At 43.6% G+C, this 26953-nt stretch overlaps 1 protein-coding gene across 1 annotated transcript; it reads right to left on the reverse strand.

Annotated features, from left to right (window-relative positions):
* Window positions 1-2748: 2748 nt before the first annotated feature.
* Window positions 2749-26726, reverse strand: LOC137157447 (GTPase IMAP family member 8-like). Its single transcript, XM_067554697.1, has 5 exons — window positions 26676-26726; window positions 23482-24264; window positions 21160-21323; window positions 4984-5032; window positions 2749-4213 (listed from the first exon to the last, which is right to left on the reverse strand). The coding sequence occupies exons 1-5, from the start codon at window positions 26716-26718 to the stop codon at window positions 3204-3206; spliced, it is 2049 nt and encodes a 682-aa protein (XP_067410798.1). The 5' UTR covers window positions 26719-26726; the 3' UTR covers window positions 2749-3203.
* Window positions 26727-26953: the final 227 nt, after the last annotated feature.

The raw sequence follows: 26953 nt of genomic DNA on the forward strand, positions 1-26953 counted from the left end.
ACCCTGAGCATGTGTTCCAGGTTGAATGATTGATTATTTCCTGAACATGGGTGATCAGAATAGCACACAGTATTTTAGGTGAGGTTTTACCAAAGCTTTGTACAATGTCATTAATACTTCTCTATCTCTACTGGAAATGTCTCTCCTGATACACCCTAGAATTGTATTTGCCTTTTTCACAGCCACATCACTTTGGTGGCGCATACTCAACCTCTGATCTGTTAATACACCCAGGTGTCTCTCCTCCTCTGTCACTTCCAACTGTTGAGACCCCAAATCATAGCAGAAATTCTTATTAGTAGACCTTACGTGCATAGCTCTGCACTTTGTACTATTACACCATTTCTGTCACTCCAGTCAAGGTCATCAGGACCTTCCTGTGTAATATTCTCATCCTTCTCTGTATTGAAAACGCCTCCCAACTGTGTATCAACAGCAAATTTCATTAGCACATTCCTACTTTTTGTGCCAAGGTCATTAATAAAAATATTGATTGATTTGTCCCAAGACCGATCCTTGAGGAACTCCACTAGTAACCTCCCTCCAGTCCAATAGTTCACCTTTCAGCACAACCTCTTGCCTTCTCCCCTTTCTCCCAGTTTCTCACCCACCATGACTCATCAATTTCTTATCTCATCAATCAATCATTTTGACTGATTTACCATGATCAGTCCTGGCTGCGGGAGGACTCCAGGAGGGATTGTTCCTTCAACTCTCTTGGGTGCAGGGGGAATGCACATACTGCCCCATCTCTTTGGATGCTGAAGCCTGCTATCCCTTGTATACCCAGTTAGTTATCTGGGTTGGCGAGGCGGTTTATGGGGATATGCCCTCTCCTCTCTGCCCGCATTCAAGTGACTGGGTGGCTCTAGAAAGACATTTCTATGTGCTTCCCGAGTAAAGGGACTACAACAGAGATAGGGATAGTAAGGCTCCCTGCAACATCTGCAAAGGGTCTGGCACTTATCTTTGGAGACAATTTTAACTTTAGCAAATCAGGACATGATTTTTAATAATAGCAAAAAAAAAATGTATTGTTATCAGCAAAGTATAAAAGCATCGGAAAACACTGATATCACCATTTGCATCTAGAGTCCAGCCAGCATCAGTAAATCACTAGAAGCAGTCTGGGTACACAACCACATGTACATACATCTTTACTTTGTGGTGACAGGTGGCAGTAACACGTATTTCATCAGTACAAAAACATGCTTTCTAGGATGCTACATGTATGGACAAAGGAAAACCGGCACACAACAATACAAATAAAATCACGAGTAATTGTTTCAACATCTTCAGTTCTGTTTGTCTATTATTCACAAACTTCACCACAAAACCTTGCATAGAAAGCACATAGATGTCACATATCAAGCTAAGCAATCCCTTGGCACTCCTAGCCAGCCCACGTCTGCAACAGCAAGTAATACAACTGAATTGTTAACTAAGAACCTTTATTGACTGGTGAAGGATAAACAGAAAGAATCAGGTTTAACTTTCTGATCCCAGGCCGGGTTTGCAGTACTAACAATTGGGGAAAAAATCTTTTAACATCTAAAGGGAGCAAATTTGATCTGGAATTACAGTGAGACAAAACCATGGCGCCTACAATGCTATTTTCACAGTCATTTTTTTAAAGAGGGAACAAAAACCTAGAAATGAATTACAATCTGCTCTGAGTTAAATGATTACATTCTGTGATATTGAGTACTCCACTGGAGAAAAAGACTAACAGTTTTCCTTGGTTTCTCCTTTAAAAAACAAACCAACAAGACCTTGTCAAGTACTTCCACATAAATACATTATCCAGACTGGATTCAAGCACCAAGTATAATAACAGTGAGGGAAAGCAATGAGTCTCAGACACTGATGTCTAAAGGAGGATATCTGAGTAGCTAGAGTTCAGCTACTGTACTCTGCTTTCCCCTGGAGCCAGCACTGAAGAGGTAGTTTTGGGCTGTGTCTACACTGTAGAGCTAGGGGTGTGATTCCCAGTCTGCGCAGGCTGACTCATGCTCTCTGTGGTCGAGCTAGCGTGCTAAAAATAGTAGCGTGCCCAGGATTGCATGGGCAGCGGCGGCAGAGGCTAGCCATCCTGAGTACATAGCCCGGGGTACAGATGAGTTTACACTGCAGGAGGCTAAACTGTGCTGCTGCTCATGCTATCACATCTACACTGCTACTTCTGGTGTGCTAGCTCAAAGAGAGCTAGCGCAAATATGTCTACGCCAGCTGGGAATCACACCCTAGCGCACAATGTAGACGCAGCTTCACTCTGTGCCTGTGATGCTGGATGGGCTGCCAAGAAAGTTCTCAGGTCTGCTGGAGTAACAGAGAAACTCTTTCTCCCTTCGTACTAAAGAGTGAATTTTGCAGGGTGCCACACAGTTGGATTAAGTCCCTCTCTGGTTAGCAGGCTTCTCTATTTATTGCTCCCTGCACTTGCAGCCTGTCACTAGGCTCTGGTTTAAGCAAACAAATATCTGCTTACCTTGGAATCGTGATTTCTACATGTTAATAATATTTCCAGGACAAATTCTCTTTCTTGGGATCTAGTAAAGGTTGTAACTAAAGTCCCCGGGGTCTCATCCTTTCTAATTCAAATACCTCTTCCTCAGTCTCCTTCATGATTAGAAACTAATGTACAAAAACAATTTACCAGTCAAATATTTCTTTATTCATTTCCTCTTCTATATGTTCTGGTTAATGTAAACCAATTCTGACTGTCCACACCGAGCCATCCCTCCTGGGCTGGCTGTTCCTGTGTCTTGTGGCCTCTTTCTCACAGTTTCAGGCGCAGCTTCCTGCACCATTCCTAGAACAGGAGCAGAGCAGTGGAGAGCAGCACAGCAGGTATGTACATGGCAAATTATATGCCTACACCATTTATGTGTATTCTTTGTTTGTTTAACTCATGTATTTAGAATGCACACATTTAATTCACGCATTTTACGGTGATGACAATTAGCCTTTGGAATAGATTATGAAAGCATGCAATAGATTCACTAGCACAAGCGGGAAGGTATCTTAGCAATTAAGGGCCCACTTAATTCCTTGTGTAGTTCTACTGGCTTCAGTAGAGCTACACAAGGGATTAATTTGGCCCTAGGATGCAGCATGTTGGAGTCTGTAGGTAGAACAAGCAGTGAAACTTCATTTCTGACTTTTACAGACCCAGAATAATGGATAAAAAAGTTAAATGTAGCTCAGACATTGTCCCTAAACCAAATCTTAACTACTTCAAAAACGAATTTAAATACATCCAAAACCGTTTTCCATAGTACATCAAGTTCAGCTTCTTCCCTGGCTTTTGCTTGTTTTGCAGCATAATCTCTCTCTTTTTCTTCTAAACGACTCAATTTTTGTTGTTCCAAAACCTTCTCCTTTTCTGCTACTTCTTTGTGCCAATTTATCGTATTTTCACCTTGAAGCTGCATGTCTTTATCCCTTATTTTTAATTCCTCTTTTAGTTTTTTTATTTGTTCCTCATAATGACGTTTTATTTTCTCGTTCTCTCTTTCCAGCTGCTCTGCATAGCTTTTCATCAGCTCCTCTGTTTTCTCTTGAAGCTTCTTCTCAGAAAATTTATACATCTCATTAGTATAACATGTACCTCCATTGTCCTGCACCATCTTATCTACCATCTGCAGCAGCTCATTAACCTGGGCACTCTGTTCTTCTCCAGTGGCTCTGTTGTTGAAAGCACAGTATCGTTTTCCAAACTTTCCTACCAGCTCAGAAATGCCTTGGGCATCAGAGGATTTTAAGAAATCTTCTAATATGGTATCCTCTAAATCATCTTTTCGGGTGAATAACAGGATCATGTACTTTATGGCCTCTTCTCCAAAAATATCTTGTATTCGTTTGACTGCTTTCTTTTCCTCCTCCGTGTAGCGGCTCAATGGCACCACTAGAACGATAGCATGGGGACCTGGGGAGGAGACTACAATACAGCGACTGATCTCTCGACAAGTTTCTTCCACCGGTACACACGTGTCAAAAATGCCAGGAGTATCAACCACCACCACTTTCCGCTCATTCCAGATTCTTGCCCCTTTGCTGCATTTTACAGTTACAGACTTCGCTGAGATTCTGGACTCAAACAGCTTCTCACCAAGGATGGTGTTTCCTGTTGCACTTTTCCCAGCTCCAGTTTTACCTACAAGGACTATTCTCAGTTCTGATTCCCCAGTGTTGCGGCTGACATCCCCTGGGGCTGTTGGGAACACAAGTGAGATATTCATGACATTACAAAGATAACCAAGTAGACACAATTAGGTTTGAGGATTTCTGCCTATACAACTACAGACATTTGAATGTGCAGAGATGAAGACATTTTCACTTTGGAACTGAATGACATAGTGATATGGGGCCCAATCCCACTCCCGTTCAGGTCACTCCACATTGGGAATCTTTCCACTGACTTGACTAAGAGTTTGATCAGTGCACTAACTTCTCACCTCTGAAATTGCAGCGTAGGGTCTAGTGAGCACTGGTTTACTGGTATCATCAAAGTCACTAGTGGACATTGGTCCACATCCCAAAAGACCGAGTAGTTTGGGCCGTCTCTACAGTTGAGAGACACAGGATTGGAACAGCAGTGTGTCTGGCAGGTCAGGAATGTGGTGAACCGACAGTTTGGGTTAGGAGGGAGTCTCTTTCAGAGTGGCTGCATGCACTCTCCTTGGCTCTTCTCAGCACTCTTCAGCCGTTATAGTCACGGGCAGTAACAATTATAAAAAAATCCCCAACTATAAATACCTTGTTTTTAAACCTCTTTTGTGTCATGGGTTCTGCTACCTTGCTGACCTCATTCCTAGGGGATTCTTACCCTTATTTAAGACATTTGCATTAACACTCAGTGCAGAATATTAATCTCAAAGGGGGAGGAGCTCACCTGCAGATAGTAAACCTTTACAAATATTATCTTTATATTAATTAGGGTAAAGAAGGGACAGGACAGAGTTCTGAGTGTTATTTTCTTACCATCAGTTTGTTCTTTCTGTATCCGGCTTTCCATTTTTAGTTGAAATATCTGTTGAAAAACAATTTTATTTAAAACCTAGAACTACCTTCACCCAGAAGAACATACTACAGAAATTCAGATATAAGAGAAACTTCAGCAACCACATTTCAATACATTTGTGTCATATGAAGGCGCCTCTCTGCCTTTAAACTGGAAAGGATTATGGCAGACAATTGAATGCAAAAAAAGAGCAGTGTGAATGACACGCTTTGAAGACACTTCACTAAACATTCTAAAGAAAAATTGGACTTGATTTTGGATACTGGCCTCTAATTTTGCACTTGATATTTTATAGACACACTTAATTGTGTCTAGGAATGGCTGGAAAATGGAATTTCCATCCCAGAAAAAAATTCCAGACTTAGAAATTTGGTTTTGTCCTAATTCAGGGCAAAAGGTTTCAAATCTCAAAAATTTTGTGAAATGAAATATTCTGAAATATTATTTCAATGTTCCTGAAATAAAATATTTGAAATATTGTATTTAAAAAACATTGAAATAATGAAGAATTAAACTAGTTAAAATAATTAATATTATAATGTAATAGAAATGTAACACGAAAGTTGGAATGACCTTTATTGAAATGTACACACCTACACAATCTTAACTCTGCCTCCCTCGAAGTGGCACTAGCCACTGGGAACTCTCTGCATGCACTCCAGCTGTATTCACTGTGTTAGTGTAGCTGTACTGAACGGTGGAGGGAGTAGTTGGAGCGGCTTGGTAGAGATGTGATTGTAATAGGAGGAGATCTGGGTCTGAGACCCCCAGGTGTGTGATCAAAGGAAAGGGGTGCATGAGTACCATGAGGGTTCCAGCATGCATCACTTCAGCAGTGAGTTGTATAGGTGATGTCAGTAGCAGGGCACAGGGGTCTTCTTGCCATGGGGATTGCCAGCAGTGAGGTGGGACATGAGTGAGTTTAATAAGGGAAAATGAAAGTGTAGTATTAGGTGGAATCCTCTGGATAATATAGAAAAGAGGATAAAGCTGTTGTAAAATCTAACAAGTGTGGGATTGTTTCTTGGGACATTGTCCTTTAGTTTAACTAGCTCTTCTCCCTCTCTGGTATTTACACCCCTGATGTACTTACAGAGAGCAATCGGATCCCCTCTCAGCCTTCTTTTTGCTAGGCTAAACAAGCCAAGCAATACCAGTCTCCTCTCATAAGACTGGCCCTCCATTCCCCTGTTCAGCCTAGTAGCTCTTCTCTGCACCTGTTCCAGATTCTTGAGCATGGGTGACCAGAATTGTACCCAGTACTCCAAATGAGGTTTTACCAATGCCTTGTACAATGGTGTTGATAATTTTCCATTTCCCCTGGAAATGCCTCACCGAGTACATCTTAGGATTGAATTCGCCTTATTCACGCCCACATCACATTGGTGGTTCATTGTCATGCTGTGACTGACCAGCACACCCAGTTCTCTTTCCTTTTCCGTCACTTCCAACTAATACACCCCTAGCCTGTAGCACTTAGGAGCCCCAGTCCTGGCCCAGGACCGCACTGTGCTTGGCACTGTACAAACAGAACAAAAAGACAGTTTCTGCCCCAAAGAGCTGGCAATGTAAGCATAAGACAAGAGACAACAGGATGATGATACAGACAGACCAGCGAGGCAGTGCAAGGAAACAATGAGACAATGTTGTCTCAACAGACAGGACAGGCAGAAAGTGGGGCAAGGAGTCTTACACCCCAGCAGAGTAAGCGATGTGATGGTGGCAAATAGCATGTTGCTTCTACAGTGTTTTCTTTGGGAGGTGTTAGTCTAGTAGGAGAGCAGCTAAGTGGGAAGGGAAGGGTGCACGAAAAGAGAACGTAGAAGGAGCAGGTGTGAGGCTGAGGTGAAGAAATGGAGCGGGAGTGCTGGAGCGAACAGCCACTCAGCACCGAGCAGAGCAAGTCAGAGAAATGTCAACAGTCTGGGCGGTAACGTCCAGAAGTCCCTGCTTCGGCTGCTCCTCCTCCTACCGGCTGGAGTCTCTGGCTGGCAACTCTCTGCAGTATTCCCCAAGGCCACACTGCCAGGGAGAGGAGGCACCAGCTGGGTCCCAGTGCCCCTTTACCCCAGAGTGAGGACCATATCCTGTGCACACATCTGGGCGGGAGGGGTGGCCTCAGCTGAGCCCCATTTTACCCCATCCCCTCCCAGGGCAGGAGCCCATTTTTACAGTACCACAAAACCGCACCACTCAAAAATTCTGTGGAAGGAATTTTTTTGGTTGCCTTCTGGTTTTTTGAGCCTTTAAGGTACAATCGTCACATTTTAAAGCTTTTCTCTCCATCTGTGAAGGCTAGAAACTTAACAAGAAACTGAGTCAAATGCATTCACTTGACTCCATGAGCAGGGGCTTTAAGAAATACACCAATTACCATGAGACTCATGATACAATCATAAAAGTTGGCAAGGCTATTTACAGTTCAGTGTTCAACCTGAAACAAACATGGACAACAGTAAATAAATAAATAAATAAATAAGGAGACAGGCAAGAAAACAATGTATCACTTTTTAAAATCTCATGAGATTTAAACCAATCTCAAAAGTTTAGGGATCTGGCTTGTGATTTTCGAACTTCTCAGAATTGGTTATATTGACTCTCTACCCACACCCTAGTCCTCTTTCTACCTTGAGAGTAAAGGGACGGCATGCAGGTGAACTGAGACTTCATACTGCTCAGCGTAGAGGACTCTGCCTAGCACTTAGGTTATGTCTGCACTTGCAGCAGTGTATAGAGGACAGACGCTGCACGCCGAGCTAGGATGGGTATAAGAAGCAGTGCAGACGGCGAGGCGCACCTTAGGCCGGTAGGGTAGAGTTGTAGGGTACAGATAGATAAAATGAACTGAAATTATATTACAAATGAATTGTCTCTCCTGTCTATATAACACACACTAAAGCCGCACTAACTGATTCATTCATAAACTGCGCTAAATTGATTCATTCATAAAATCGTGCTGTGCGCATATTAGGAGAAGCTTGGTAGAGCCGCCACTTTCGTGCGTTCCCTGAGACCCTGTCTGCACTTACCTCCGAAATTCGGCGGCAGTCGATGGGAATTATGCGAGCTACGCAAAAAACGTATGTAACTCCCGTCGACTTCTCTGCTTCTCTTCTGCGCGCCGTCTTCACTGCACTGCGCCGACAGGAACTGTGTTCTCATTGAGGCAGCGCTACACCACTTGTGAAGGTGGTCTTAGTACGTTGATTTCTGGATCGACTGAGCGGGTCTGCACTGACCGCTCAGTCCATCCAGAGAAATCGATCTGTAGACTTAGCCTGAGAAAGCCACTCCTTTTACTTACCACTGACAAAGCTGTCTCCAAGTCACTTGCTGCTGCCCCTCTGCTGTTTGATCACTTGTGCTTTTATTACTACCACGGATAGAAACTGTCTGTCTTTTAAGCAGCTCATTCTTTTATTGTAGCCATTAAAAGAATGCCTTTAACTAAAGTAACTCTGTCACTCTGTTTAATAGCTTGTCCTACTACATTGTAACTCATGTCCCAGGAGACTCCATATTGTACATTTGGAACTCCATCTTGAACAATGTACTCCATTTTGTACTCTTGATGACATCTTGATGAAACTTGTGTTTAGGTGTATACTGTGTATCCCCATTTCGATATGTGAATAAGATGTGTGAATGAAGGGTGGGTGTGTGATGGGATCAGTCTCCAACGCCAGCATGTCCAGATGAAATGCAAGTAGCACCCTAACGGCTGAAGATGCGGACGAATCCCTGAAAAAGCAAGAAGAAGGATCCACCCCAGAAAGAAAAGAACAAAGTATAATCAAGACAAGATGAAAGTCATGTCTGCAATTGACAGGTGATCAATGATCACACCGGAGCCCTGAGGCAGCGTGACACAGCAGGACTCATAGACACATCAAAACTACGACCTATAAAAGAATGGGGGAGATTGTAGAGTTTTGGGTAACGTTCTGCATAACATCAAAGAGCATCGGTGTGTGCCCGACGGAGCCCCCGCTCTCCCTCATGGCCGGCTTCTCTGGCCAGGTAGCCATCACGAGCTGCGAACACCAGCAACGAACTCAAGCTACGATCTCCAGCAATGATCAGGACTGGTAACTATACCTGACGAACTGCAGAACATTTGTGTGTGTGTGTGTGTGTAGGTCTATTAACATAATTGTGTTTTTCTTATAATAAACGCAGAGTAATTGCCTTGTCCCCCTGAACAAGACTCTGCTAGTCTTTTCTTTTAGAAGTCTAACAGAGTGCCTCACGTGCCTGAACCTCAGTGCATGCACCCTACACAGCTCTCTACGTGCCCAAGCAGTGCCTCCCCTAACCATCTATTCTTAGCAGTGCAGCGCCAGAGAGAGGTTCTGGCAGCGGGGAAAGGCTGTGACGGGGGGGGCGGCAGCTGGGAAAGGGCTCCAGAAGCAAGGAGCTGTCAGAGCTTTTCCCCACTCCCTCCCTGCTGCTGGAGCCATTCACTGCAGGGTGTGGCTATTTGTGCCGTGCTCTATTCCACATGCTCCAGTAAGTGTAGACATAGCCTGAGTCTTTACTCACACTTCTACTGGAGCCCAGTACATGTGCAGAGTGCACTCTTCACGCCCAAGGACTTGTCTGAGTATTTTAATGCAGAGTAGATACATTTGATTTGACAAGGGGTGGGTACTAACCCACATGTGCAGAGCACAATGGATTAGCAGTCCATTACATTGCCACTCAGCCCCCCCAATGAAGACACCATACACGGTGTATGATATGTTATTATAGTGTCACTCTCCTGGAGCACCTCTGGTCCCCAAGAATAATACAGTCCATTTATTCCATCCTCCTATATGACTAAGGGCCGTCTTTTTGAACTAGAAGGGCTCAGTGCTCTTTGTGCTCCTTGGATTGGTGGCAGGTGCTTAATTGCCTCAAGCTCCTCTGAAGATCTCATCCATAATATGCACAGTATTCTCGCCAGCAAGTTGCAGAAGTATGGGTTGAATTAATGGACTATAAGATGGATAGAGAGCTGGCTAGATCGTCGGGCTCAATGGGTAGTGATCAACGGCTCTATGTCTAGTTAGAATCATAGAAGACTAGATTTGGAAGGGACCTCAGGAGGTATCTAGTCCAACCCCCTGCTTAAAGCAGGACTAACCTCAGCTATATCATCCCAGCCAGGGCTTTGTCAAGCCTCAGCTTAAAAACCTCTAAAGATGGAGATTCCACCACCTCCCTAGGTAACCCATTCCAGTGCTTCACCACCCTCCTAGTGAAAAACTTTTTCCTAATATCCAACCTAGACCTCCCGCCCTGCAACTTGAGACCGTTGCTCCTTGTTCTGTCATCTGCCACCACTCAGAACAGCCTAGCTCCATCCTCCCTGGAACCCCCTTTCAGGTAGTTAAAGGCTGCTATCAAATCCACCCTCATTCTTCTCTTTTGCAGACTACACAAACCTAGTTCCCTCAGTTTCTCCTAGTAAGTCCTGTGCTCCAGCCCCCTAACCATTTTTGTTGCCCTCCACTGAACTCTCTCCAACTTCTCCCCAGATGACACTAAGCTGTGGGGGGAGTGATAGATACGCTGGAGGGTAGGGATAGGATACAGAGTGACCTAGACAAATTGAAGGATTGGGCCAAAAGAAATCTGATGAGATGCAACAAGGACAAGTGCAGAGTCCAGACAGGATGGCTGCAGCACTAGCCTGTTTAATGACCTATTAAGAAATTTACAGGTACAAGGGGACCAGGGGGAGAAGCCAGAAATATACCTGATGAGTTACCAGGACTTACTCATGTGACTTTGGACTTAATTTTATTTCTGTGAAACTCCACAGGCAGCCTGGCAAAGACCAAAGGACGTAAAACGCAGCTGCCCGACATCCATTTTGTCTGTCAGTCTTTGTTTTCAGTTTTTACCTACCACTGGATTAATTTATCTACAACTGAACTGAACTGAAGCTGTGAAACAAAGGACTGAGTCTCATCCAGGTACTGGATGTACACCAGAGGGATGATACAAGCCTGCAAACTCCACGATTCTTTTAAAAACTAGATATATATGGACTTTCAAATCATTTGTATGTATCTGATTGATTTAATCCTTTAACTTTTCTCTTATTGTTTGTTTCTTTCTTTTTACAATAAACCTTTAGTTGTAGTTACTAAAGGATTGGCTGGCAGTGTAGTATTTTAGGTAAGTTCCAAACTTACATTGATCTGGTGCTGTGGCTGACCCTTTGGGGTCAGGAAAAACCTTTTTAGTAAAGAGCAGAGAGTTTAAATAACTGGTCTCTTTACTGGACCTAGTGGCCAATTGGAAGCCAAAAACTGAAATGCAGTAAAGGAGGCTGTGCATATTTTTATTTTGGCTTCTTGATAACCAGTGTGGGGAATCAGAAGCACTGTTTGTGGCTGGTTGGGAAGCCTAAGTTCAGTGTCACCCACCAGTGGTGGGAGAATCTGCTCTCCTTTTGCAGCCTGCCCTGATCTTGTCATTTTCAGGTAGCTACCCTCGGTATGGACGAGCCACAGTGTTAACACCAAGAAGGGAGAGAAATTATTTATTTTGGTAAAAGGGGGTGTAACAGGAATAACAGAATAAAACAAGGCCAGGAGAAAACTTAGGTTGGACATGAAGAAAAATTTCCTGAGAGTGAGATGTATTTTATTAGGCTGCAGACAATTCTCCTCAAGGGAAGAGATGGGAACCTTGCTACTTGGAACATTTAAAACTGAACTGGACTGAACAAAATCTTATAAAAGTCCTTTTTGGAACAACTCTGCATTCATGGGGAGATAGAGTGGATGATCCAAGAGGCCTTTTCCATCTCTAATGTCTAAGGCTTTCCAGCGTGAGGATTTTATAATCACCCTGAAGCATGCTTGAATACTGGACACGAGAAGACAGAGGGACTGAAGTTTCCTGTGTAAATGGGAAGTTACTAGTATATAATCTGATATAACAAACACATGCGGTCCCCACATTAACTGTACTTTCAATCAGGTTGTGAGACATCAGAATCTAATCTGGTCTAGAAAAGATTTTGAAACCCAATATAGAAAAGCTGTCATCTCACTGCCTATCACTGTGCCTGCATGAATTGTAGCGCTACCTTCTCTGCTGGCTAAACAAATAGAAAAGTATCAGCAGCCTGTTACTTGGGTTTTCTCCCTCTGACTCGAGCATTTTCACAACCTTTTTTTCTTTTAAACATATCACAGGAGTTTAAAACAAATTCTCCCTCCCACATGCACACACAAATACCTCTGTCCTGCTTTCTCAGACTGAGGAACAACAGCGTGCTCTTCCTGCAGTTCTCAGCAACTTCTCCACTGGTCTTCCAAGCTACTGCTGCTGCTGTTTTACCAGGGAAGAGGATGTTCTCTTACGGCATCTGCTAGAGAAGCTCAGTCAGGGACAAAGTTCAGTTTCACTATGAGTGTGTGCTAGTGGTGAGAAGGAGGGGTTAACAATCAGCCAATTGCCTTTGCAAAAAACCTCTCTCAGAGAGTTTCATAGACACTGAGCAAAAGTTCCCCTGTTTCAGACAGGAAGAAAGCATCCAGTAAGCGGTCAAAAAATGATCCCACTCTCTGATAGATGTAATGATCTGGAGGGTTTATGAAAGAGCAAACTATTGAATGAGTAAGGAATAAAACTTTAATAACACTGACAGGAGTGATTAGCAGCCATGTTAGATCTGATGTAGGGCACATCTCCCAATTCACACACACTGTCCCATGCTAGTAAGCAGAGATCACAATCTTCTACAAGCATCTCTCTACAATAGTGTCCTCAATCTCAGTGTCAATGGATAGATCAGGAAAATCGTTATTTTTAACGTTCCAGAGGAGTAGCCGTGTTAGTCTGTATACAGCAAAAACAACCAGAGTCCTGTAGCACCTTAAAGACTAACACATTTCTGTGGGCATCTGATGAAGTGGGTTACAGCCCACGAAAGCTTATGCCAATGTTATTTTTAAAAAGACTGTCCATCTTCTTTATCCCTGCAGCTCCAAACCACTGCCCCACTTCTCAGTACCTGTATTTCTGATACTTAGTACTCTAGGCTCTCCTCACCCGATACCCGACCTTCAGGATGGGCCTCTGTGTTTAGCCCCAGGACATCCCCACTGCCACCTGCTATTCCAAGCTGTGTTCTCTAACCTGCCATAGAGCTCAGGTTTCTCCAATATCTAAGACCCTCACCTTGAGCAGCCAAATCTGTAGGGCAGGTTGGAGCACACACATGAGAATGAGAGGCAGCTGGCATTGGCTAAGCCAGCCATATACCATGGAAAGCACTCAGCATCAGCTGGCAGCCATTGGATCTCATTCTGCTTTTGTCTGCTAGATCAAAGATCCGCCTACAACAGAAATCTTCTTCCCATGTGTGTACTTATACACTCTTTCCCTGTAAGGAAGGCTTTCCAAACTTTGAATCGTGGCTGTAGCTCTTTTCTGAACGGTTTCCAATTTTACAGCATCCTTTTTAAAGGGTGGGTACCATAATGGGACACAGCCTCCAGTAATGGTGGGGAGGGTGGGGCTCCTGGGAGGAGACAGTAGGGGGCTTCCTCAAGGGTGGAGGTGCCTAGGAGGTGGTCTGTGTAGGGGCTCATAGGCCAGGAAGTCAGGTTTCTGGGGATGGGTGGGCACCTGGGAGAGGAAAAGGATGGTCAGGCGTGGGGGATAAATCTATGCTGCATTTCATTAATGTTGTGTGCTGGGGTGTGGTGTTCTCTCTGTGCTACTTATCTGGACTTAAAAGCAGCAGTGCCAACGAATCAAAGGCTTCACTGGAAGTCTAAAGGAATAATGGAATTAGGTGCCTGACCTGGGTTGTTCACGAGAAGATTCATTCCCTGGGTTAAGAGCTACCCACAGGCAACCACTTGCCACGTATAACTATAGACAATGCTACATATTCTTGTCTGCCAGTAGATGTCGCTGTACTAACCAACTTCTATCTACAGGTGGATAGATCTCTGTTACAGAGCACCTTTGAAAGAGGTTGCCCTAGCAGGATCAAACACAACCTAGATTGAGTCCCCCATCTTCCCCCCAGAAAGTCCACTCACAGCAGAGTTGCAATGGTGCAAGCCACCCACAAGCCTTGCTCTGCCCTGGGGCTAGGAGCCCACTAGCCAGGAAGAAGTAGGGACAGACTAAGCCGAAGAAGGGCCGTTTCAGCATCTTTGCCAGACAGTTCTGCCCACAGGGTGCCTGTGTAGCCCTGACTGGATTTCAAAGCTCATCCAACGGGGGGTTCTTTCTTTTGGTGGCCCTGTAGGTCAAGAGTGATGCAGTTTGCACCCTTGGGCGCCCGCAAGGACAAATCCAGTCCACATGTGAATGCAATGATTCTAGGTCATTTTAAAATATGCATGTCACCCAGACTTGTAGGCACTTTCCAGGCATATAGAGCAGCTGCAGTCCTGGCCCCAAAGAGCTGATAAGCTGATTGTAGACATGCTGCAGTACGTGGGGAGGGAATAGGGAAAGTGCAGGTGAGGATTGCAATGGTAATAAGGTCATGCAATTGTTAAGGCTTCTGTATTCCATTTTTACTATTCTCCCCCATCGTTTTAGGCTTAAATATTCCTTTTCTTCCTGCAAATAATATCATCTTTTTCCACACACACCTACAAGAAGTCTCTCTTACAATATTTGTCTGCCTTTATTATTGACCCTAATCCTCCAGGCACTGCACTCAGTCATCCTTTACTTTATGCAATTACTGCTTTTCTGTTTCTTTGTTACACTCACTAAATTCCCCTTAGTAGCCAAAGAACCTCTTTACTCATGACACTCCTGTCCACCACCCATCTCCTGCTCCAATCCTCCTTTCACCCAGCAACCCTCACCCTCTCCTTCTTCATTCTTTCCATAGCTCCAAGTAGCAGGAAACACAAAATGCAGCTTCTATGATCCCTCTAGTAAAGTGTAAAGTTCCAGAGGGGTAGCACTGTGACCCGTCCGTGCCTAGGTCAGGGCAGGCTGTAAAAGGAGAGCAGATTCTCCCAGGACTGGTGGGTGACACTGAAGTCAGGCTTCCCAACCAGCCACAAACTGCGCTCCTGATTCCCCACACTGGTTATCAAGAAGTCAGTACACAAATACACACAGCCCCCTTTACTGCATTTCAGTCTCTGGCTCCCAATTGGCCACTAGGTCCAGTAAAGAGACCAGTTATTTAAACTCTCTGCTCTTTACTAAAAAGGTTCCTCCTGACCCCAAAGGGTCAGCCACAGCACCAGATCAATATAAGTTTGGATCTTACTCAAAATACACGCTGCCAGCCAATCCTTTAGTAACTAAACTAAAGGTTTATTGTAAAAAGAAAGGAGCAAACAATAAGAGAAATGTTAAAGGATTAAAGCAAATCAGATACATACAAATGATTTGAAAGTCCATGTACATCAGGTTTCTAGAAGAATTGTGATGCTTGCAGGCTTGTATAGTTCCTCTGGTTCACATTCAGTACTTGGATGGGTCTCAATCCTTTGTTTCACAGCTTAAGTTCAGTTGCAGATGAATTGATCCAGAGATAGATAGGTGGCTGAAGCTGAACAGGATTGTAGACAAATGGATTCCAAGGCTTTTGCCTTATATATCCTCTGGCCCTTGCTAGGCTGCTTGTGGAATTTTACAAGAACCAAAATGGAGTCCAGAGTCACATGAGCAAGTCCTGGTGACTCATCAGGTGTATCCCTGGCTTCTCCCCCTGGGCCCCTTGCACCTGTGAATGTCTCAATGGGCCATTAAGCAGGCTATTGTTCTGCAGTCATCCTGTCTGAGGTGTTACCCAGACAGCACAATTTGAAATACTGATATACCAAACATATCCATAACTTCCATTACACATATCACACATGAACATAAACATCATCATCTGACTTAGCACATTACAGCCTTTCTAACAGTACCTGACGTGGCATATCTCACCAAACTCCCAGTCCCAGACTTCCTCCAGAAATGAGCGTCTTGTGCTGCACAGCCCCTCCGGGACAATACAAGTTCATATAAAGTCCACCATTTCTTTAATAGAAAATGATATCTTAAGTGACGGTTCCCAAACACTTCACTCCAAACACACTGGTTTAGATAAAACAAATGAACAAGTTTATTAATTATAGAAAGAAAGATTTTAAGTGATTACAAGTAATGAGGCATAAAAGTCAGAATTGTTTGCAGACAAAATAAAAAGTAAAACACACTAATACTTGACATGCTAAATGAATTCAATGCAAATATTTTTCTCAACACAGGTTTTCTGCAGCCTCTGCTGTCTGAAAGCCTCCCAGCCAGGATCCTTCCCCCAGTTCAATGATCTTTCCTTTGTCTTTTCAAATGTTGTTGATGCCATGAGTACAAATGAGGGGGGACAGAGATGAATTGTGGGGTTTGTTCTCTATTCTTGTGCCTTTCTCCCCAGTTTGAGGATCATTTCCAGCTGGGGTTCAGGCAACAGGAGGTTTGAGGGAAGGGAGCCTCAGTTGTTTCTTTGCCGATATGTAGATTTCTTGCTTCCACCCTTCTTCCTACCAAAGAATGGCTGTTTAACTAGGTGATAGTCCAGTTGATTATGCTGATACCTGACTGAGGCATCAGTTTGCCTTTTGTTTCTGAAGACTTGATTGGGCCTGCGTTTCTCAATTTGGAGCATGTCTCAGTAAACTCATACAGTAGAATCTTATAAATGTACATACAATGTTGCCACACATAGTTTACCAGGACAATAATGTTCAGCAGATTATGAATTTTCAAATGTTACTTCTCAAGACATATTTTGTACAAAAATTTATCATAGTTTTGTAAAAAGGCTGAACGACATAGTACAGACTTCACACCCCCATCCACCACTTCCCCTCTTGAACTCAGATAGATTGTATTTTTTAACAGCAAATCCAGGAAAGAGGCAGCTCATCTATGTGTCCTTGGTATAGAATGAACCTCCATTCTCCTGCACCATCTTACCGATCACTGCAATTAGCTCAGACACCTTGGCATCTTGTTCTACTTCTCTTGCTCTGTTATTAAACTCACAGTATTGGTTCCCACACTCTTTGATCAGTCTCTGAAACGTCACATGTTGCAATGTGCTGGTGCAGTATATAGCCATATAAATCATCTTTCCGGGTGAGTAAGATGATCATGTAGCTTGCTGTCTTGACTCCAAAAATATTTTTTATTAATTTGAATGTCTCCTTCTCTTCTAATGTGAAATGGCTCTTGTCTTTCACCAGAACTATGACGTGGGGCCCAGGGGAACAAAGGGAAACACTGTCACTGATCTCTTGGGAGGTCACTTCTATAGGGTCACGGGTGCTATAATGGCCAAGAGTGTCAACAACTAAAATCTTCCTCCCCATCCAGCTCCTGCTCCCTGTAGCACACTTCATAGTTACTGATTGTCCTGAGATTTTGGACTCAAACATGACCTGGCCAAGGATGTTGTTTCCTGTTGCACTGATCCCTGCTCCACTTTTACCAACAGGGACGATTCACAGTTCCGGTTCCCTTGTGTACAGGTCACTGTGCCCTGGGGCTGTTGGGTACAAGTCACAGAGGTTGAATACATCATTCACAGTCAGTATCACAGCTGAGGTTTTAGTGTGTGTGTCTTGAGTCAACAGCAGAGCTAGTTCCAGTCCATCCCAGGCCAAGGTGCTAGGACTGCGTGGTCCCTTCAAGTCCATTTGCAGGTACTGGCAGAGACTTCAGGTTCACTGGGAGCTTGAGTTAGACAACCCAGACTTCCATGGGAAGCCACTCCACAGTCAGTACTTCTGTATGCAGCCACAACCAACCACCTTGTCTCATCCCTAGACTCTAGGCTTCCCTTGCTGATGGAAGTCTGTGGTGTCCTGTCCCCCTCCTATGGTGTCCCATTCTTGTATCTGTCCAGGAGAGCCCTCCATTTTTCTAGGATTACGATGTTCTGGATGGGAAGGTTGTGACAGATGAGTAAAAGGGCCAGGGACCACTTGATAGTGTAATATTGATGATCATACTTGTTGTGAACAGCAGCCGAGCTTGGTAGGACTTTCTGCGGGCCTGTGCAGCTTTGGCATGACTAATCCAGGAGGGGAGGGGGTTTGGTTGATCACAGGAAAGGAGTCTCTTGCTCAATCTTTGCCTGACCCTGCGCCCATCCCTGATTAAATCTCTGGAGGACATGCAGGGATCTGTCTTTTAGGAGGAAAGTAGGAAGTTTATTTATGCATGTCCTCTGGGAGATGTTTGTCTGGGCCTTAAGATATGCAGATTCTGTAGGAACACATCTAGTTAATTAGTACTCTGGTGACCTTAGGTCTAGCTTGAAACTGTCAACCCAACAAGTTTTTTTTCTTTTTTGACATGTTGTTGTCTACTAACAAGGATAAATAGGCGGAGAGAGGTTTGGACTCTTTGGCATCTCTTCTTGGACACAGCTTTGGGATCCTCCAACGACATCTGGAAGATCAGGCCAGTCGGAAAGCCATCGCTGTTTCCACTTGAAAGCTGCCGCAAACTTGGGTAATTATTGAGGATTAAGGGTTGGGGTGTTTTACTAACCTGTTGTGGACACGTGTAAGTGCTTGAGCCTAAGTAAAGTATAGCTTTAAAGTAAGAGCACTCTTGTGTTCTCCTGTTTCTACCAGTCCATCTATCGGCTGGATGGCCGTGTGTCCATTTGACTTATTTCCTGACACCACCTTGCACAGAGTAACGTTACCAAGAACGTTGGGTTGGCAGAACCATGGATAACAGTTCCATCTCTTCTAGGTTTTGGGGCTTCCTGGAACAAGCTGCGCTCCTGAATTCTAAAAAATCCCTCTTGAGGAACCCAGAACTGTGCGTCAGCATTGAGAGGAATTGGCAGAGCTGTGTGTGGGTGGGAGGTGGAGGGGAACCCAGGGCTGGAGTAGTAAAAGTTGTCATGGGTCGGGGTTGAGGGGCATCAGTGCGGTGCATATGTGTGTATGATATAGATATATTTGTGCAGGGGAGCCCAGGGCTGGAAAAACAAGGGAAACTTTGGGGAGGGGAGGGAACGGAAGGTGACAAGTGAGGGATGATGAGGAGCTGTGGTGACAAATCTGAGGAGGACAGAGATTGGACATACAAGAAAAAAAGCCAGGAGCACAGAGATCAGAGGAGAGTGTTTGGGGTGCAGGAAGCTTTGGGGACAGGAGAGATGAAGGGAGGGAACTGGTGGCAGGGGAGACAGAAGGGGATCACATGGGAGGTGGGATGGATAGGAGGCATGAGGGCAATGGGAGCTCTGACAGGACTGCTGGAGATGTGTGGGAGCAAAAACCAGGGGTCAGGGGCTGAAGGACAGGGTAAGGGGGCAGGAAAGCTGGGTGTGGTAGAGGCTAGATGGACAAAGAATCAGGGCTGGGTGTAGGTTTGGGAGGTTGGGGGTAGCAAAGGCAGAAAGAGGGGTTCAGAGAGGGAGGTTGAGGGAAGAGGAGAGGTCAAGGCAGGGGGATCCTAGTCAACACGGATTCACCAAGGGAAAGTCATGCCTGACCAATCTTATTGCTTTCTATGAAGAAGTGACTGGCTCTGTGGATGTAGGGACAGCGGTGGACGTGATAGACCTTGACTTTAGCAAAGCTTTTGACACTGTCTCTCACAGTATTCTTAGCAGCAAGTTAAAGAAGTATGGGTTGGATGAATGGACTATAAAATGGATCGAGAACTGGCTAGAGCATAGGGCTCAACGAGTAGTGATCAATGGCTCCATGTCTAGCTGGCAGCCGGTCACAAGCGGAGTGCCCCAAGGGTTGGTCCTGGGTCTGGTTTTGTTCAACATCTTCATTAATGATCTGGAGGATGGGGTGGATTGCACCCTCAGCAAGTTTTGCAGATGACACTAAGCTGGGGGGAGTGGTAGATACCCTGGAAGGTAGGGATAGGATACAGAGTGACCTAAACAAACTGGAGGATTGGACCAAAAGAAATCTGATGAGGTTCAACAAGGACAAGTGCAGAGTCCTGCACTTAGGAAGGAAGAATCCCATGCACAGCTACAGACTGGGGACCGACAAGCTGGGCAGCAGCTCTGCAGAAAAGGACCTGGGGGTAACAGTGGATAAAAAGCTGGAGATGAGTCAGCAGTGTGCCCTGGTTGCCAAAAAGGCTAATAGCATATTGGGCTGCATTAGTAGGAGCATTGCCAGCAGATCGCGGGAAGTGATTATTCCCCTCTATTTGGCATTGGTGAGGCCGCATTTGGAGTATTGTGTCCAGTTTTGGGCCCCCCACTACAACAAGGATGTGGAGAAGTTGGAGAGAGTCCAGCGGAGGGCAACAAAATGATGAGGGGGCTGGAGCACAAGACTTGTGAGGAGAGGCTGAGGGAACTAGGCTTCTTTAGTCTGCAGAAGAGAAGAATGAGGGTGGATTTGACAGCAGCCTTCAACTACCTGAAAGCGGGTTCCAGGGAGGATGGAGCTAGGCTGTTCTCAGTGGTGGCAGATGACAGAACAAGGAGCAATGGTCTCAAGTTGCAGGGCGGGAGGTCTAGGTTGCACATTAGGAAAACGTTTGTCACTAGGAGGGTGGTGAAGCACTGGAATGGGTTATCTAGGGAGGTGGTGGAATCTCCATCTTTAGAGGTTTTTAAATTGCGGCTTGACAAAGCTCTGGCTGGGATGATTTAGCTGAGGTTAGTCCTGCTTTGAGCAGGGGGTTGGATTAGATACTTCCTGAGGTCCCTTCCAACTCTATGATTCTATGACTTAATTTGTCAATCTTCCAAAGGTTCCTGAACCTGAGGCATTAAGTGTCTAGTGTAATCTGAAGCCATCATAACAGAGACTATTTAAAGAGTCATATTTTGTTGTGTCACTTACATCCATATCATTAAACACCTGTAATGCTTTGCTCATTAATTTAGGGAGGACAGTCATTTGTTCGCTCTCAGGAATGTTCTAAACACTACAGATTCTTTCAAAGGTGCTCAGATATTCCTCAATACAGTCACTTTCCTTGTAACTGGAGCACAATTTGTCCTATCTGTGTGGCTTCTGGAAAGGATTGATTGCAGCGTGAGGGTTTTGCATCTGTGTTGACAACACTTTGAGTTGGTGTTCCCGCTCCCCAAGCTTGCTGTCTTCCAGTTCCAGGGATTTCTGGTGTGCTTCCACTAGCTAGTGCATTTCCACCTCCCTCTCTTCAACTCTCTGTTTAGCTTCCCATTTCTGATGCTCACACTCCTTGTCTGGTTTCTCTAACTCCAGTCTGGCCAACTCTAATGTCATAGCCATTATACTGAGACCTATCTGGACCTTGCTCATTTTTATACTTTCTTTTATTCCATTTTTATCACCTGAAATAAACAAACAGAAAATAACAAACTGTAACCTTTTTGTCTGTTTCTAACCTTCGCATTTGTGAATCTTGTGGAATCTAATTTACCAGAGCTTGGAGTGTGACTCTCAGCCAACCAGCAAACTGTGTGTAACTCCTGCCAAAACAACGTCACTGTGACGCTTCCTCAGGGTGCCCAGAACTAGGAGTCACAACATTACCTCTCTGCTTTAGCCTTTACTTTGCCTTGCAGGTAACACTTGGTGCACCCCAGTTCCCAAACCCCCTGTAAGAGCGTTCCCCTGTACTGCCCATCGCCTGTCACTGGACACTCCCAGAAACTACCAAGTTTGCTATCTCCAAAGACACACTGTACACACCAGCTTCCTTGATTCAATCGAGGATTCACACTTGGCTTAATATTACAACACTGAGATGTACTTATGGTAAACAAGAAGTTTATTAACAAAGATAGAGTTTTCAGTGATACTGAGTAAGGATAATGGAAACAGTTGGTTACAAATAAAGTGAAAACAGAAGTTCTTCGCTTGTAGAAGCAGGTTAACTTCAGTAAATTAATCTTATCTAAAGCAGTTTCTCTCCTAACGTCACCACCCAGCATCACTGGCTAACATGGCCAAGATCCAATTTTCATGAATGCAACAAGCACTGTACTTTTTGCTTCCTCAGTGAAGGATAAACAAGGATAACCAAGGGGTTTTTCTTCTTACTTCCTATAATCCAGTAAACAGTTGAAATGTATTCTTTTTCCAGTGTAAACCCGAGAAAGTTTTTTCCCCAGATGTTTTTCTCTGGTGGTCTGACACCTTGCTGCTTTCGTCAGCCTGCAGCTAATCTAATCTTCCCGTTTGCCTCAGAAGCAGAATATACCTCCCATTGTATTTGGCTTCACAATACTGGATTTACATCAGAGACCTAGGCAGACAGTTAAATCAACATTCCTTTGCCTGGGAAAGACATGTTAACAACGCCTGTGTTTTCAACATATGCTAGTACATGCACACAACTTAATTATTTCCTGTACATACACCATGCAATGCTGATGATGACCACTACGATATAAGCTTTCACTTGATATCTCACATGACCTTCTTTACAGGTAAATACTCTGCCAGCAGTGTGGTAGACAGGCCAGATAGGAGTTGCTGTTACAGGACAGTGACCGCTTTGCTAGTTGGGACTGAAGGACTCTGAGGTTCACAGCCTGGGTTTGCTTGGATAAATTAATTTAATAATCACACATTTGTAAGAAAGCTAAAACTCTTTTGGTCACAAGCTATTTCACTGTGTTACCATACCATACTAGTATTAATAAACCTAATATTAGCATTGTAACTTTTAGAAGTGTGAAAAACCAAGGCTGATTCTATAAGTTAAATTTTCCTTGTAGACATAGGGCCAGACTTTTAATGGTTTTTAGGTGTCGCTGCACTCAATATTGCAGTGCCTAACTGCTTTAAGAGCGTGAGTCTCATTTTCAGAAGGGATTTATGCACTTGGGAGCCTAAATCCCATTGACAGATAACTTAGACAAAAAATAATTCCGCATATTATCGTATTTCATAGTCACATCTTTGATGGGGTTTCAAGTTTGCCTTTCAAAATATCAAAAGAGATTACACCAATGGGGCCAGACTAATTCTTGGTGTAAATCCAGTAAGGTCAATAGAGTTTCACCAACTTACACCTGGTTTGAATTTGGCCCTGTAAGTGTTTGAGACTTTATTTTAGTAACAGATTGAGCTACTATAAGTTTACGTGAGAGCTGAATAGAGCTCATAGCTCTTGCCAAAGGGCCAAATTGTTCTCTCAGTTACCCGGCTGTAAATGCAGAGTATTCCACTGAAGCTAAGGAGACATGACATTACACATCCAGGCTGAGAGCTGGTACATGATTGTAAACCCATTTGACTGCGCTTAAGTTAATGGAGCTAAACCATTCTAAAACAAGAGTATCTGAGAGTAGAAACTGGCTCAGCATCTTTAAATTATTCTAATATATTTTGTTAATAAAGATAAATGCTAATAGCTTTAATCATATTGTATGAAAGTGCTGCACTAGCATAAGGGTGAGGACACATGAGAAGCTGAGATGCAGGGTTTGGGGAGCAGTAGGGTTAGAATGCAATGAGACTTTATTAATGGCTGTTAGTGACGGAGGTAAGTTGAGAGAAATACAAAAATAGCAACAACTACAGCAACACTGAAGGGCAAAATAACTTTCCTGTGCTTTCTAAAAAAAGATTTCACAGTCTTGAGCCAGGATGTTTTATTCATTTCAATGTAATCGCTCACATTTTCTTCAGTTAAATTAGGTACAGAATATATCCCACTGAGATAACATCTGCCCCCATTCTCCCGAACCATTCTCTCGATAATTTCAATCAGCTCAGAAACCTGTGTATCCTGTTGTATTCCAGTTGTTTTGTTATTGAAAGCACAATATCTGTTCCCACACTTCTGAATCAGCCCTGTAAGAGCTTTATTATCTGAATATCTCACATAGTCATGCAGTGAGCCAACCGCTAAATCTTCTTTCCGGGTGAACACGACAATCATGTGCCTCAGGGCTTCAACTCCAAAAATCTCCTGTACTCGCTTCACTGCTTCCTTGTCTTCTTCAGTGTAACGGCCCAGCTGGGTCACCAGCAGCAGAGCATGGGGGCCTGGGGAGGAGAGTGCGATACAGCGAACAATCTCTCTACGTGTTACTGTATCATAAACCTTTTGGTCAAAAATGGCAGGTGTGTCAATAACCACAAGCTCCCTCCCATTCCAGATCCTTCGCCCTCTTTCACAAGTCACAGTGACTGACTTTGCCCCAAGTTTGGATTCAAACTTTCTTTCTCCAAGGATGGAGTTTCCTGTTGCACTTTTCCCAGCTCCAGTTTTGCCGACGAGGATGATTCTGAGTTCCGATCTCTTGCCGTCGTCTGTGGCTGCTGGCAACAGGTTTGACAGTCAGAACATCATTGCACAGAGAAAAGTAAATGAGTAGGACATGTCTAATTATACAGTTTTTAATTAACCTGAACTAAAATTGTGTACCCTGGGACTGAGACTGTAGCCTGATTTTATAGTTATTAATTTATTGAATAGGGTAATAGGTTTGCCAATTTCTTTAATTAAAGGATCATGAGGTTCGTGTCCTAAATCAGGCTTCAGGTAAGTTTTATAAGGACCCTTGGATGGGTACAACACAGGAAGAATTCCAGTGATAACCAGGATTTGTATAATTTTATAAATTTATTAAAACAACACAAAATAATAAACAAATGATTACTATAGAGAAAATAAAATGAATTATCAAATTGATAATAGATTAATACAAAGACTTATTTGATAGATAAATTTATGATATGCTTTAAACTAGTATACTCACACCCTTCCTGGAGTTTTTGAAAGAGATGTCTAATTTCTTAAGTTGGAGTTGAGTGGAATAAGAGCTGCTTCAAAGCTAAGAGCTATAAGCTAAGACTAACATTACAACTTTAAGAATATAAAATAAAGAATGAAGCTTAACACTAAATAAAACTTTAAGCAGGGATAGCTGACAGTCGACTCCTGGATTTGATCTCTCTTATACCCCCAAGAATATGGATCCTCCTTCCAGGCCCATACTTGGTCTTTCCACCTCCAAACTTTTGGGGTACATGTTGTCTATTGGCTACTAGGTTCATACGTATTATTGATGTATCCACATCCTTCTTTTAGGTGGTCTTTTATCTCACCTTTGTTATTTCTAGCTTATTGTGGGTTCTGTGGTGTTCTTGTGAAGTCTCTTGGGCGTAACCGGGACAGCCCCTTCCCCTTTTAATGTCTCTTGACTTGTCTAGGGTAAAGGTTATGACCATATATGTCCTATCCTGTTATACATTGATACTTATCTAGACTAAATGTTGACGTGGCCTGTCTAGGATAAAGGTTATGACTACATCTATCTAAGCCAAAGGTCGAATATATATATATATATGAACAGTAGCTGTCATCCAGGATGTGGCCTGGAAGGTACCTTGCATTACAGCTGAATAAAACTAATTTCATCACACAATCATATCAAAATATATATAAAAAATATCTCTAATAATAATGCAAGCAAGCAGGCTAGTTCTATAGGCTACAGACCCAGACTAAATAACATCAATCCAACCCCACATCTCAGCTAGTCTCTGTCCTCTTGGATGTCTTGGCATTTTAAACTAAACATGCCCAAACTGAACTCTGTATCTTCTCCCCCATACCTTCTCCACTTCCTTCTTTTTCTACCACCCTTCTGAGCAGCACCATTCTCGCTGTCACTCAGGCCTGGCTCCTCTCTGCTTTGTCCCACACATCTAGGCCATACCCACATCCAACTGGTTCTTCCTCCTCAGCATCTGTGAGACCTGTCCTTGTCTCTCCAACCCTACATCCAAGTTCCTTTTCAGAACCTCACTATATTCTGCCTTGATTACTGCAACATCCTCCTCTCTGGCCTCCCAAACATACACCATCAGACCCTTCAGTCCATTTAAATACTGCCACTAATTTGTCTCCCTTGCCTGTTGGTTTGATCATGCAACTTCACTCTTTCTATGCTGCCATTTGCTTCCTGTCCAACAGATGCATTGCCCATCCCTTCCCTTCTGCTCATGCTCCTAACATCAACCTCCAGTTTTTCAGATGGTTGCAGAATTACCTCTGTGCCTTCTTCCATGTAGCCCCCAATACGTGGTTTGATCTCGCTGAGCTCAGCTGAAAAATCACTGCTGTGTTCACATTAAAGTCCCTCTCCAAGACCCACTTTTGCTGTGCTGCATATAGTGAGTCAGGTTGACTTGTCTATTAATTACCTCCTTTTCTTCCCTTGCTCTATATAGTTGGTCAAACGGGATAGCACATTTCATACACGCTCGTTTCCAGTTTTTGGTTTAAATTTGAAAAAACGTTGACCAGCTCTGTCCTGAAGTGATTGAGGGAGCTGGGGAATAGGACGTGCCTGGTGCACTGACTCTCACTCACTCGATTGGAATGAAGCTCTACGAAGGTTCCACTCTCATCTCCTTCTTGATCAAAAGTGGAAGGTTCTTGGTTTGCAGCTGCTGTAGCAGCCTGACATATGGATGAAATTACAGATACTGGGAGAGAGATTTTCTTTGTGGGGGTTGTCCCCAGCATAAGAAATAGTTACAGGGACATGTCACTACCATTTCCCCAGTAACTGCATCCACGCTAGAGCCACAAAATAATTCTGGGTGACTACAGATATAGTCAGAATATGCCTCAATGGCCTCTTTTGCTTTACAGGAAAATCTGAGCTGAGCAAAATATAGAAATGAGCAGAATAGGGCATTTTGTGTAATTGTCTTACCATAAAAGGTTCTATTGCCTCCTCTCTGCTTCCCCCCATCCATCTCGCTCTGAAATATTTGTAATAAAATGTGTTATTTACAAACATGCTTTAACTAAGGAGCTCAAAATATAGAAAAATTCTCATTTGGATAATCTCAGTAATACAAATAATAAATAGTAATAACAATAATGACTTCTATAAAGTATGAGTATGGTCAGAAAAGTGAATTTGTTAACATGACACTTGATACTTCATGTGTAACCTCCATTAGTATTTTCATCACATCTGCTTGACTT

Source organism: Emydura macquarii, unplaced genomic scaffold (assembly GCF_026122565.2).
Source record: "Emydura macquarii macquarii isolate MOO-44397 ecotype Brisbane River unplaced genomic scaffold, CSIRO-AGI_Emac_v2 contig_1539, whole genome shotgun sequence".
In the NCBI taxonomy this organism is placed as follows: domain Eukaryota; kingdom Metazoa; phylum Chordata; order Testudines; family Chelidae; genus Emydura; species Emydura macquarii.